The following is a 13,426-nucleotide window of genomic DNA, read 5'->3' as shown; positions in this document are numbered from 1 at the left end:
TGACAGACCCCGCTTATAATAACTCCGCCCCTCTCTCGCTCTGTCGATGCTGATGTTGTGTAAAATGCAGTGAAAGCGGACCGTTCTAGTCCGTCACAAGGTTGTCATGGTTACTGGTAGTAGCTGGCGTGGTTGGCCGTTGCATTGTGAGTGTAACGTCAGCTGGTTGGAGGCACATAAAGTGAGGGGTGATAATAAAGCGATATAGAGAAGTGCAGACTATAGGCACACGGGAGTATAAGGGAGCGCTACAGGCGACGGTCAGGACGAAGGGGGCGCTGTGGACACGGCGCTCTGCTCCGCGCATGCGCATTGCGACAGCACGGAGTCCGCGGCCCGAGAACTTCAGTGTGAGGTGAGTTGTGGAGTGCAATTACCTGCTGGAGACTACTGGCTGCCACCTGCAGGCACTAGCTGTCTGTTCTGTCAGTGTATATGGTGGCCATAGACGGTGTGGGACCTCCATAGTGGCTCAGTCATAAGTCAGCTCACCATTATCACCGCTGCCTACAATCTGCACTCAGTAGTCACAACCGGCGCACGCTGCGTCCGTGACCACGCATGACAGCCGATGATGGGTTCGTTAAAACGCGCCGTCACACACTGTGACATGCGTTCACAAACACGGTAAAAATACAGTGATTTTGAGTGCGTTTTTTGAACACACGTGTGGCCCGAGGCTCTGCGCACGCCGCCATCCGATGTACAGCCTATGTTGGCGGTCCTGTCCGTGTGCCTCCCAAACGTCCCGGACTTGGGGTGGACATGTGACACCTCCGCCCAACAAGCATGTAACCCACCTGTAGCCCCGCCTCCTGCACGCAGATGGCGGCGGAGAGGGCGGGGCATGCTACGATTTTTCATCCGCGAGCAGAAACCGTAATTTGTTTCCGCTCGTGTGCCGGAAGAATGGTTCTTCCATAGCGTGCCATGGAGGGTGATTGCTGCGGAGTCTGGAGGCGGACGCCGGCCACGGATTCCGCTGTGACAATCCGCCCGTGGACGTGCGGCCTTGGGCTGCGCTCAGGGGATCCGTCGCTCTGCTCAGTTGTTGGAGGCGAGAAACTGATGTCAGACTGAGACAGACGGGGCATTTTTCTCCCTATTGATTTCAATGGGGTTTAACAAAAACGGAAAGGCTTCCGTTCGCTTCCATCCCGTCATCGCCAACGGAATAGAAGCCAGCGGAGGCCGTTCCATTTGCTTTCTATTTTTTTTTAGTTTTTTGTTTCCAAACCCAATTGAAATCAATGAGGAAGAAAACATCCGTTTATTTCAGTTTCTCCCCATGAAAGCCCGAATCTTGTGAGAGGGACCGACGAGAAAGGGGGGGCGGGGGACTATATAAATGGCACCCCGTACCTCTCACAACGCCACCATAACTTAGTTTCTGGGACGCTCCGAGGCAACAGGCTTCCTGTAAGCAATGCAGAGATCCAGAGGGTTCACTTACTTATAACTGTAAGCATGTGAACATGGTAAACAGCTGAGGTTAAACTACTGGCCCGGAGGATGAAGCGAGCCGTGCAGAGCGCCGAGTCAGCAGATGCTCCAGGACAGACGAGTAAACTCTCCCACTACAATACTTTGTATCAGGAGGATGAAATGTAGGACGGCCGTGTTATACCATATAAGGGGGGATTCAGGAATGGCCGTCTGCGGCCCCCGAAGAAGCAGAGAGGCACGGTGGGGAGACAAGTGTTCTATCACTTTTAGCCGGTCTCACATGACTGGATTCTAATTGCGGACATCGCGAGCGATTGATCTGCGGTAATCCGCGGTTCAATAGAATGCACTGGATTACACAGTTCCGCTCACATTAGCGGGTCAGAATTGCGTAATGTGCTCATGGAAAGTAGAGCGCAGCATGCAGGCGTAAAAATCATTGTTGAGTCGTTCGCTTAGCGTTGGGTTTAACCAGCGCTCATTCGGTCGTTCTCTTAACCAGCGCTCCTTCGGTCGTTCTCTTAACCAGCGCTCATTCGGTCGTTCTCTTAACCAGCGCTCATTCGGTCGTTCTCTTAACCAGCGCTCATTCGGTCGTTCTCTTAACCAGCGCTCATTCGGTCGATCTCTTAACCAGCGCTCATTCGGTCGATCTCTTAACCAGCGCTCATTCGGTCGTTCTCTTAACCAGCGCTCATTCGGTCGTTCTCTTAACCAGCGCTCATTCGGTCGTTCTCTTAACCAGCGCTCATTCGGTCGTTCTCTTAACCAGCGCTCATTCGGTCGTTCTCTTAACCAGCGCTCATTCGGTCGTTCTCTTAACCAGCGCTCATTCGGTCGTTCTCTTAACCAGCGCTCATTCGGTCGTTCTCTTAGCCAGCGCTCATTCGGTCGTTCTCTTAGCCAGCGCTCATTCGGTCGTTCTCTTAGCCAGCGCTCATTCGGTCGTTCTCTTAACCAGCGCTCATTCGGTCGTTCTCTTAACCAGCGCTCATTCGGTCGTTCTCTTAGCCAGCGCTCATTCGGTCGTTCTCTTAGCCAGCGCTCATTCGGTCGTTCTCTTAGCCAGCGCTCATTCGGTCGTTCTCTTAGCCAGCGCTCATTCGGTCGTTCTCTTAACCAGCGCTCATTCGGTCGTTCTCTTAACCAGCGCTCATTCGGTCGTTCTCTTAACCAGCGCTCATTCGGTCGTTCTCTTAACCAGTGCTCATTCGGTCGTTCTCTTAACCAGCGCTCATTCAGTCGCTCTCCGTCACTTAAGCCTGGTTTAGACACAACGATTATCGCTCAAAAAATCTTTTGAGCGATAATCATTGTGTGCTTTTTTACAACGCAAGGTGATCGCTCAAGTGTTGAGCGATCACCTTGTGCGCCGAGCGTGGAATGCAGAAGACAAGCGGGGCACTTGTCTTCTGCATCCAGCTGTTACCCGCACGAAGCGCCCGGCTGTTATACAGCTGAGCGGGGGCTGCAGAAGACGAGGGGCCGCTTGTTTTCTACATCCAGCTATTCTCCGCGGCCCCGCTTGTCTTCTGCATCTAGCTGTTCCCCGCCTGAAGCACCCGGCTGTTATACAGCCAAGCACTCCGAGCGGGGGATGCAGAAGACGAGCGGGGCCGCTTGTCTTCTGCATCCAGCTGTTCCCCGCAAGGCTGCTTGTCTTCTGCATTAGCTGTTCCCCGCAAGGCTGCTTGTCTTCTGCATTAGCTGTTCCACACTCGAAGCGCTCCGCTGTTATATAGCCAAGCGCTCCGAGCGGGGGATGCAGAAGACAAACGGGGCCACTTGTCTTCTGTATCCAGCTGTTCCCCGCTCGAAGTGCCTGACTGTTATACAGCAGAGCGCTCTGAGCGGGGTATGCAGTAGACAAGCAGGGTCGCTTGTCTTCTGCATCCAGCTGTTTTCTGCACAGAGCGCCTGGCTGTTATACAGCCGAGCGCTCTGGGCAGGGTATGGAGAATGCAGCTGGACCGCTCTGTTCCTCATACCCAGCCTGTATTCAGGGAGTGGGATAGAGCTTAACCCCTTAACGACCAGCCCATAGTGTTTTTACGTCCTCCCGAAGTGGGCCTTATTCTCTGAGGACGTAAAAACATGCTTCCTGCAGAGAATAATGCCCCTCGGGCTGTGGACGTGACAGCTCCATGCTGTCGGTGTCCGCAGGTAGCTGACAGCATGGAGCTGTCATCCCGGGCTGTTCGGAGCCCCCCCCGGCATTGCGATCGGCGCTATGCAATGGATAGCGCCGATCGCAAAAAAGTAAATAAAAGTGCCCAAAAAGTTAAAGATTCAGCTGCTCTGATGGATCGGATCCATCGGAGCAGCTGAAATTACTCACCGATGTCCGTCGCACGACTCCCAGCTGTCCCGATGCTCCGGGCGCCGTAGCCGTCCTTCTGCGCATGCGCGCCTGGCGGCATTACGTCAGCCGCATGCGCAGAAGGCCCGGCGGCGCGGGAGACTTAAAATCTCCTGGCTCCCGGCTCCTGTAGGTAGCCGGGAGGCAGGAGATGTCAGCGGGGACTGCGGTGAGCGGTCCCCGGTACCGCGATCGCCGTTATCCAATGGATAGCGGCGATCGCAAAAAAGTTAAAAAAAAGTGTAAAAAAAGAAAAGTTTCACCTCCCCTCATGGATCGGATCCATGAGGGGAGGTGAAAATACTCACCTCAGGTCCGCCGATGTCCTCCGGCCGGTGTCTGGACCCCCCGCTGGCTTCTGCGATGTGCCGATGCGGCGCGCATGCGCAGAAGCCGGCGAGCCCGGCAAATTCAAATTCTCCCTGCACCCGGCTGTCACAGATAGCCGAGTGCAGGGAGATATGACTGGGGACCGCTGTATGCGGTTTCCAGTCATATGATCACCGTTATCCATCAGATAACGGTGATCATATAAAGTTAAAAAGTAAAAAAAAAAAAAAAAAAAGTAAAAAGTAAAAAAAAGTTTAAAAAGTTAAAGTTTCATCTCCCCTTATGGATCGTATCCGTAAGGGGGGATGAAATTACGTACCCAAGGTCCCGGATTCGTTCCCTGGTGGAATGTTGATCCGCGGATCTTACCCCAGCTTCGGCGCATGCGCCCGTCAGCATGATGGCGGACGCATGCGCAAAAGTGAAAGATTGCCCAAGAAATATAAAATCTCCCTGCTACTGGCTACAAAAGGTAGCCAAGAGCCTGGAGATGTCACGGGGAGCCGCGGTGAGCGGTTACTGGTCACGTGATCGCCGTTATCCAATGCATAATGGCGATCACGTAAAAGTTCTTTAAAAAGTGGCAGTTTCATTTCCCCTCACCGATGCGATCGGTGGGAGGAGATGAAACATCTTCTCGGAGGCTTCCGCATTTGAATCCAGATGCGATTATCCTCCATGGACCCTTCCGGCTGCTGCGCATGCGCCCGCCGGCAAAATGCCGGACACATTCGCAGGAGCCGGGAAGCCCAGGAAATGTTAAATCTCCTTGCTCCCAGCGACCAACGGTTGCTGAGTGCTTGGAGCAGTGACCAGCGGCCTCGCTGAGCGGTCCCCAGTCACATGATAAAGTAGCGAACTAACATTAGGCCGGTCACGCGTGACCAGAGAGGAATTACAGGTTCTGCATGCGCTTGATCAGCGGTAATCCACGGATCAATCGCATGCATTGGATTACACAATTCCCCCCAATTAGCGGGTCGGAATTACGTAATCCACTCGCAGAAACAGAACACAGCATGCTATATTTTACCACGAATATCTGCGACCTAGAGCCCATTGTGCTCTATGACCGCGGATATACCCGCAGCCCATATGCAAACACATTGTGTACGGGCTGCGGGTACCCGGGTCATCTCTAAGCGACGGTGCGGGAAATGCAAACAAAAAAACGCCTGTGTGAGTAGGCAGTTATGTGCAGTACATTACGCAACCGTACGCAGGGTCACAGCCGGGCTCACAGCTGGAATCCGCTGCTGGCCTCCGCAAGCAGATTCCGCCTACGGCTACGTGAGCCCGGCATTATTCAGACCGCTACCTGTAATCCGTAATTTACAAGAAGCCCCGGGAACGCTCGCCTTCCTGCAGTTCCAGGAGCAGCTTGTTGAGCGCCTTCTCTGTGAGACCGCTGCACCGCAGCAAGATTACAAAGCCTCACAGCGCCACTTTCTACACCCCATCCCCGCCGCTGAGGTTACGAAATACCCCCCAAAATACATGAGAGGAGGAGGGGGGATACCCGGTTTTCTTGCCCCATGTGCCCAGCCCAACCAGCCTCCGTAATTACCCCTGTCTTCGGACATAAAACGCATTTATATTATTACCTTTATCTAATATTTAGGGAATGCCAAAAAATGGGGATGGCGGGGATTATTTTTAGGAAGTCAATTTCCGTATAAGTGGGCAATGGGGCCTGGAATTTATTCAGTTCTGCCCTGAAATCCAGCGGGCATTCCCTCCATTATGGGCCTAGCCATGTGTCCTGTAAGTAGATTAGGGCCACAATGGGTATGTTTCTGAACAGGGGACAAACAGGGGTATCCATTTTGGGGTGAAAGTCTTCATTCCTATGTACACTGTACAAAAAAAACAGTTTTTAAATTGACAAAATTGACAAACAAATGAAAATCGTAATTTTTTCCTTTTGCTTTGCTTAGATTCATTCAAATACTTTGGGGTCAAAATATGCAGTACACCCCTAGATGAATTTGTTAAGGGGTCTAGTTTTTAAAATGGGTCATTTGTGGGGGTTCTCTATCGTTTTGGACGCTCAATGGCTCTAACTGTGGGCAATGGGGACTGGAATTTATTCCGTTGTACCCTGAAATCCAACGGGTGCTCCTTCCATTATAGGCCTAGCTATGTTTCCTTTAAGTAGATTAGGGCCACAATGGGTATGTTTCTGAACACGGGACAAATGGGGGTATCCATTTTGGGGCGAAAGTCTTCATTCCTATGTACACTTTCCAAAAAAAACAGTTTTTAAATTGACACAATTGCCAAAAAAATGAAAATCGTAATTTTTTCCTTCTGCTTGGCTTAGATTCATTCAAAAACTGTGAAGTCAAAAAAGTCATTATACCCCTAGATAAATTCGTTAGGGGGTCTACTTTTCAAAATGGGGTCACTTGTGGGGGTTCTCCATCGTTTTGGTCACTCAATGGCTCTACAAGTGGGCAATAGGGCCTAAATCTCCTTCAAGCAAAATTTCTGTTCCGAAAGCCACCGGTTGCTCCTTTCATTTTGGGCCCCATTGTGCATATAGACGTAATACTAGGGCCACAATGGGTATGTTTCTGTGCACAGGACAAACAGGGGTATCCATTTTGGGGTGCAAGTCTTCATTCATATATGTGTGGTACAAAAAAAACTGCTTTTGAAATGACAGAATTACCAAAAAATGAAAATCGTATTTTTTTTCCTTCGGCTTGGCTTAGATTCATTCAAAAACTGTGAGGTCAAAAAAGTCATCCTACCCCTAGATAAATTCGTTAAGGGGTCTACTTTTCAAAATGGGGTCACTTGTGGGCGTTCTCCATCGTTTTGGTCACTCAAGGGCTCTACAAGTGGGCAATGAGGACTAAATCTCCTTCAAGCAAAATTTCTGTTCCGAAAGCCACCGGTTGCTCCTTTCATTTTGGGCCCCATTGTGCATCCAGACATATGATTAGGGCCACAATGGGTATGTTTCTGAGCACGGGAGAAACAGGGGTATCCATTTTGGGGTGCAAGTCTTCATTCATATATGTGCTGTACAAAAAAACTGCTTTTAAAATGACAGAATTACCAAAAAAATGAAAATTGTAATTTTTTTCCTTCGGCTTGGCTTAGATTCATTCAAAAACTGTGAAGTCAAAAAAGTCATTATACCCCTAGATAAATTCGTTAAGGGGTCTACTTTTCAAAATGGGGTCACTTGTGGGGGTTCTCCATAGTTTTGGTCACTCAATGGCTCTACAAGTGGGCAATGGGGCCTAAATCTCCTTCAAGCAAAATTTCTGTTCCGAAAGCCACCGATTGCTCCTTTCATTTTGGGCCCCATTGTGCATCCAAACGTAAGATTAGGGCCACAATGGGTATGCTTCTGAGCACGGGACAAACAGGGGTATCCATTCTGGGGTGCAAATCCTGATTTTCATGTGTACTATAGAAAAAAGTCCTGTCTTTAAAATGACATATTTGCAAAAATATGAAATTTTTGTTTTTCTCTTCTAAATTGCATTGACTCCTGAAAAAAAACTGTGGGGTTAAAATACTCATGACACCCCTCAGTGAATACGTTAAAGGGTGTAGTTTTTAAAATGGGGTCACTTGTGGGGGTATCTATCATTTTGACTCCTATGAGCCTTTCCAATCTTGGATTGGTGTAGGAAAACAAAGTGTTCCTCAAAATGCTGAAAAGTAATGTTACATTTGTACGTCTCCTAAATGGTTAAAAAAAAACGAAAGTTTTTCCAATGTGCGCCCAAAATAAAGTAAACGGATGGAAATATAAATCTTAGCAAAAATTTCTATATTATGTTTGCACATATTTGAGATATTGCAGTTGGAAATGTGAAAAAATGACGATTTTTTCAAAATGTTCCCAATTTTGGCGCTTTTAATAAATAAACACAAATTCTATCGGTCTTTTTTTTCCACCTAAATGAAGTACAATATGTGGCGATAAAACAATGTCAGAATCGCTTGGATATGCAAAACCTTTCTGGTCTTTTTCCATGCTAAAGTGACATGTGTCAGATTTGCAAAATTTGGCCTGGTCATTAAGGCGTAAACAGGCTTGGTCACTAAGGGGTTAAACAATAGTATCAGCTGAATCCCGCTGTGAATTCCTGATTACTGATTGCTGATCTTTCAGCATACTGAAAGACAACGATGAGCGACGGGATAACGAAAACTGCACGATGTCAGTGCAGATACACACAACGATTATCTATCAAAAGATGGCTTTGAGCGATTTTTGAGCGAAAATCGTTGCGTCTAAAAGGGCCTTTATACAGCGAATGTGAAGGACCGAACGATTCTCGTTTGAATGATGTATCCGCCCGTCTAAGCAGGATGCCTGAGAGCGAACGAGCCGGCGACGACGTAATTCACTCCTTCAAACAATTAACGGCTCGTCTAAAAGGACCAAAATACAAAGAAACGATAAAATATCACAGACAATAAAATAAGGAGCATCGATACAGATATATATATATATATATAGAAGAATAGTTCTACACTAGATAAGTAGATATGTGGGGTAAGCATTTTGTTAATAGCAGGAAGGAGTGTTTACAAGGTGCAGGTTAATCTCATACCCATAAAACCTAACTAAGGAGGACGGTTAGGCCTCATGTCCACGGGGAAAATCAAATCTGCTCCGGATTTGTAACGCGGATTTGGGCCGCGGATGCAGTGCGGATGAGCTTAAAATAGTATTTTATTGCATGCGGATGACACGCGGATGCGTTTTTTTTCACGCGTGTATGCACGCGGATGGCATTTTTGCATCTGCGCGTGAAAAAAAATGCAAGGCCACTGAAAAAGAAGCCAAACTTGTAATCCGCATGCAGATTTCACGCACCCAAATAAATGGCATTTAACACCCGCAGCGGATTTCCCGCACCCCATAGAGATCAATGGGGCCATCCGGAGCGTGATCCGCACCTAAGGCCTCATGTCCACGGGGAAAATCAAATCTGCTCCGGATTTGTAACGTGGATTTGGGCCGCGGATGCAGTGCGGATGAGCTTAAAATAGTATTTTATTGCATGCGGATGACACGCGGATGCGTTTTTTTTCACGCGTGTATGCACGCGGATGGCATTTTTGCATCTGCGCGTGAAAAAAAATGCAAGGCCACTGAAAAAGAAGCCAAACTTGTAATCCGCATGCAGATTTCACGCACCCAAATAAATGGCATTTAACACCCGCAGCGGATTTCCCGCACCCCATAGAGATCAATGGGGCCATCCGGAGCGTGATCCGCACCTAAATGGAGCATGTCCATTTTTTTTCATGCTCCATGATTTTTCTAATTCACATTTATTGACCATCCGCGGGTATTTAGCTACCCGCGGGTGGTCAATGCATTCCTATGGGGCGCGGATCCGCGCGCGGGTGATCCGCTGCGGATTTTAATTATTATTTTCCCCGTGGACATGAGGCCTTAATGGAGCATGTCCATTTTTTTTCATGCTCCATGATTTTTCTAATTCACATTTATTGACCATCCGCGGGTATTTAGCTACCCGCGGGTGGTCAATGCATTCCTATGGGGCGCGGATCCGCGCGCGGGTGATCCGCTGCGGATTTTAATTATTATTTTCCCCGTGGACATGAGGCCTTAATGAGTCACTCAGATCCAGAATTCATCCTAAAGAGACCAGACGCCTGCACATGTGTGATCCTGCAGGAAATGTAATACTTAATCATGGGACGCCCCCTTTAAACAAGACACCCTTTGCACTAATTCCATGCTTCACTTGCATTTGCAGCTCTCCTAGGAAGACAACCAGAAACATTTGTCTTGTTTACTTGACTCATTTATTTTTTTCTCCTAATGACATTTGCAGGATGAATAAAGGCAAAGAGCTGCCTGGGGCCTTAGTGGAGGAGATTGGAGGACCCGATGGAGTCATGGAAGAACATGTGGACTTTCTGGAGAAACTCTTTACTTTGGTTACCTTGAAGGAATTGAATGAAAATAAGGAACAGTTAGCTGAAAAAATCGTATGCATATTTAACTGGGCAAACAAACCGGATGTCAGCAGCGAGCTCCTGAAGTGTTTACCTAGGCTCAAAGTGATAGCAAGTGCGGGGGCCGGGGTCGACCACTTGGATATAAAGATGATTTCAAGCTATGGCGTGAAAGTGGCGAACACCCCTCATGCTGTCACCAATTCTACAGCAGACTTGGCAATGACACTGTTACTGGTAGTGGCCAGGAACTTTATGGAGGGTAATGTAACTTTGTGACCCACGCATATATTATATATATATATATATATATATCTCCTTTGGTACACACATGGTAGTACATTCACTTCCCACTGCTCCTTTTTGGTTCACCTTGCTTGTGTATGCATCTTCCTTATAAGCATCTCTCTGTACAGTGGTGGTCACAAGAAGTGCTATATTACTGTAGTGGGGCTAATCCAAGAACATTAGATAGTTATTAGTAGCCAGACTATACAGAATACAAGCACACCAGCTACCTAGCTTACTGAAATTGACCAGCGCAGGTCTAATATACACCCGTAAGGTACCATAGACACTGGGCCATTAAAGACTGACTAGTGATGAGGTTATGGTCGCTGCAACAATTTGTGCTACAATGCAAAGAATTTTACGGTTTTGTTTATCAGTGACTGTCCTAAGGGTGGTCATACACATTAGCTATTGATCGGCCCAACATGCAGATTTCTACAGGACTGGCCAATCATCTAATGTGTAAAGGCCCATTTAGACAATGATTCTCACTCAAAGCCATATTTTAAACTATAAGCGTTGCGTCTAAATGCACGGACATTGTGCAGTTTTCGTGCACGATTCGTTCCTTGCTCAATTCTAGTTTTCTAGCACTGAGCAGTGAACTCTTATCAGCGGTGCAGGCTGTTATCACAGTCGGCAGCGCTGATAAGATTCTTTCAGCTCGTGTCCCGCTGGTAGTTCAGTGGGACACGAGCTGTAAGCGCGGAGAACAATGCAGCTGTTTACTTATGCAGAATAGCTGTATTGTTCATCGAGCGATAGCTGCAGGGTCCCGCTCCGCCTGCATAGCTCTTTAGTAGCTAAATAGCTACTATAGACTATGCAAAGATGATTGCTCAAAACTGTCACTCAAACTGTCCTCTGAGCGATTTTTGAGCGATCATCTTTCAGTGTAAATGGGGTCTTAGTGGAACTCCCAAATCTCCCACTACAGAATATGTCAAGGGAGATAAGGATTGTCAGTTGCGCAAAAGCCCCTTTTTTGTTCTTGGAGAGGTAAGCCTACTCTCTCTCTTCATTCACAGGGGAGGAGAGCTGTCAGCCAAACACTATCTGGGATGTATGGATAGCTTACGTTTTGAATGTTGCGTTTTCTTCTGATATCTCCTGCTTTGTCTCCGACTCTTTTGTCCTGATTTTATATTTTTAACAATGTAATAGTTTTGGTTCTACTTTTGAACCATACTTCTTGTATATTCTTTTCCACAGCTCACCGGATTGCCGTGTCCCCCAGCACTGTTCGGTTTGATGCTAATTGGATAGGAGGAGACATAACCGGGAAGACGCTTGGAATTGTTGGAATGGGGAGGATTGGATACAAAATTGCTCAGCGAGCTAAAGCGTTTGAGATGAAGATTGTGTATCACAATAGACACCGCAGGTAATGCACCGCGCCACGTTTTTGTTCCACACAGGTGTGATCATACCACATAGGTAGTCCGTGCATCTATGATGGGGCGTGGAGAGAAGTCAGTCTCTCTCTTTCTCTTCCTCTTCTGCTCTTTTTTTTTCTCTTCTCGTTCTTCTCCTTTTTTCACTCTTTCCTTTTTTTCTCTCTTTTTTTTTCTCTCCTCTTCTTTTTTCACTCTTTCCTTTTCTCTCTCTCATCTTCATTCTTCTCTTTTTCTCATGCTTCTTTGTTCTCTCTCTCTCTCCACTTTTCAAAAGCTATAACTATTTATTTTACCATCGACATGGCCATTTCAGGGCTTGTTTTTTGGGTAGTGAACTGTAGTTTTAAGAAAAAAATCTAGCATATGGCTTTTTAAATCACTTTTTATTGCATTTTTGGGGAGATGATATGAACAAAAAAAATGTTTTTGGGTTCTTTTTTCTTTAAAGCATTTGCTGTGCAGGTTAAAAAGTGTGTCAATTTATTGTATGGTTCATTATGGATGCGATGATAATGAGTGCTATGTAGACAATGCAGAAGGTCAATAAATCAGGATGAAGGCAGCAGTGATGGTGCAAAAACAAGAGAATCCTTTTAGTCCTCCCAACACAAATAATGGGAGGAATAAAAGGATTCTCTTGTTTTTGCACCATCACTGCTGCCTTCATCCTGATTTATTGGACTGTTTGTATCTTTGGTCTATCTGGATCAGGATTCCTGTCCAGCCCTGCTGGGTTTGAGAAGTGCTGCTGACAAACTATATCGTATAGACAATGCAGAAGGTGGCAGTGCCGTTTCCTGCAGGAACCTTGCTATCAGATGATCTCTGGCGATCCCCGGCATGTTAGTACTGCAGGGTCTTAGGCGGCTCCTGACCAGCTCTGACAGTCACTTGTGTCACATTAGGGGGATGTTTTTCTCCTGCAACTGGGGCTCTTATGGATGCTCCAGTTACAAGGTAAAAGTGTAAAATAAAACTAAAATACAGTGTGAATGTCCCCCAGAGGTCTTGTATAACATCATGGAGGGCATAGATGTAAAAAAAAAAAAAGGTTACAAAAATTAACTAAAGAAAAAAAAAATTATATATATATATATATATATATATATGGCAGAAAAATAAAATAGGGTCATAAAACCACCCTATTGGTAAAATCGCTAAAAAATGTCAAAGTGTTAAAGGACCGAAACACTCTGGTTTGTAAGGGGTTAATAGGTTGGTAAAAGAGGAGCACATGGAGTGATATTTGTACAGCTGTTTTTTATTCATCCTTAATACATATTGTTATACAGGCCGGAGGAGGAGGAACAATCGGTGGGAGCTTCATATTGTGCCCGGCTGGATGACTTACTGCAGCAGTCGGATTATGTGATGCTGGTTGTCAACCTGAATTCGGACACGGAAAAGATTATTGGGAAACGCGAATTACATATGATGAAACCCTCAGCGAAACTGATAAATATAAGCAGAGGTGTGTAGCCATGGTTATACGTACTTGTGTGGCATGTAGTCAGCATTAGTAGTTATGTCCGTTGGCAGTAGAAGGTTATATGCCAGGTAAGGACCACAGGGCAGGAACCTCCGGACAATCCTGTCTGTGTGGTGTTGTGCACTGAACAATATTCATATCCCTTTTCTC

General features: G+C 46.8%; 1 protein-coding gene across 2 annotated transcripts in view; it reads left to right on the top strand.

The window, feature by feature from the left end:
- The first annotated feature begins 228 nt into the window (after positions 1-228).
- The window catches only part of LOC136579124 (glyoxylate/hydroxypyruvate reductase B-like), a 50,771-nt gene continuing 37,573 nt past the window's right edge, over positions 229-13,426 (top strand). For both annotated transcript variants that reach the window (XM_066579451.1, XM_066579450.1), the window contains exons 1-4: positions 229-355; positions 9,976-10,361; positions 11,603-11,774; positions 13,080-13,258. In XM_066579451.1, the coding sequence (XP_066435548.1) occupies positions 306-355; positions 9,976-10,361; positions 11,603-11,774; positions 13,080-13,258 (787 nt within the window). In that variant the 5' untranslated portion in view covers positions 229-305. The remainder of the gene's footprint in view (positions 356-9,975; positions 10,362-11,602; positions 11,775-13,079; positions 13,259-13,426) is intronic.

The sequence above is a fragment of the Eleutherodactylus coqui genome, chromosome 9, assembly GCF_035609145.1.
Source record: "Eleutherodactylus coqui strain aEleCoq1 chromosome 9, aEleCoq1.hap1, whole genome shotgun sequence".
Classification (NCBI taxonomy): domain Eukaryota; kingdom Metazoa; phylum Chordata; class Amphibia; order Anura; family Eleutherodactylidae; genus Eleutherodactylus; species Eleutherodactylus coqui.
Note: the sequence above shows the minus strand (reverse complement) of the source record. Positions and strands in the feature narration are given on the sequence as shown.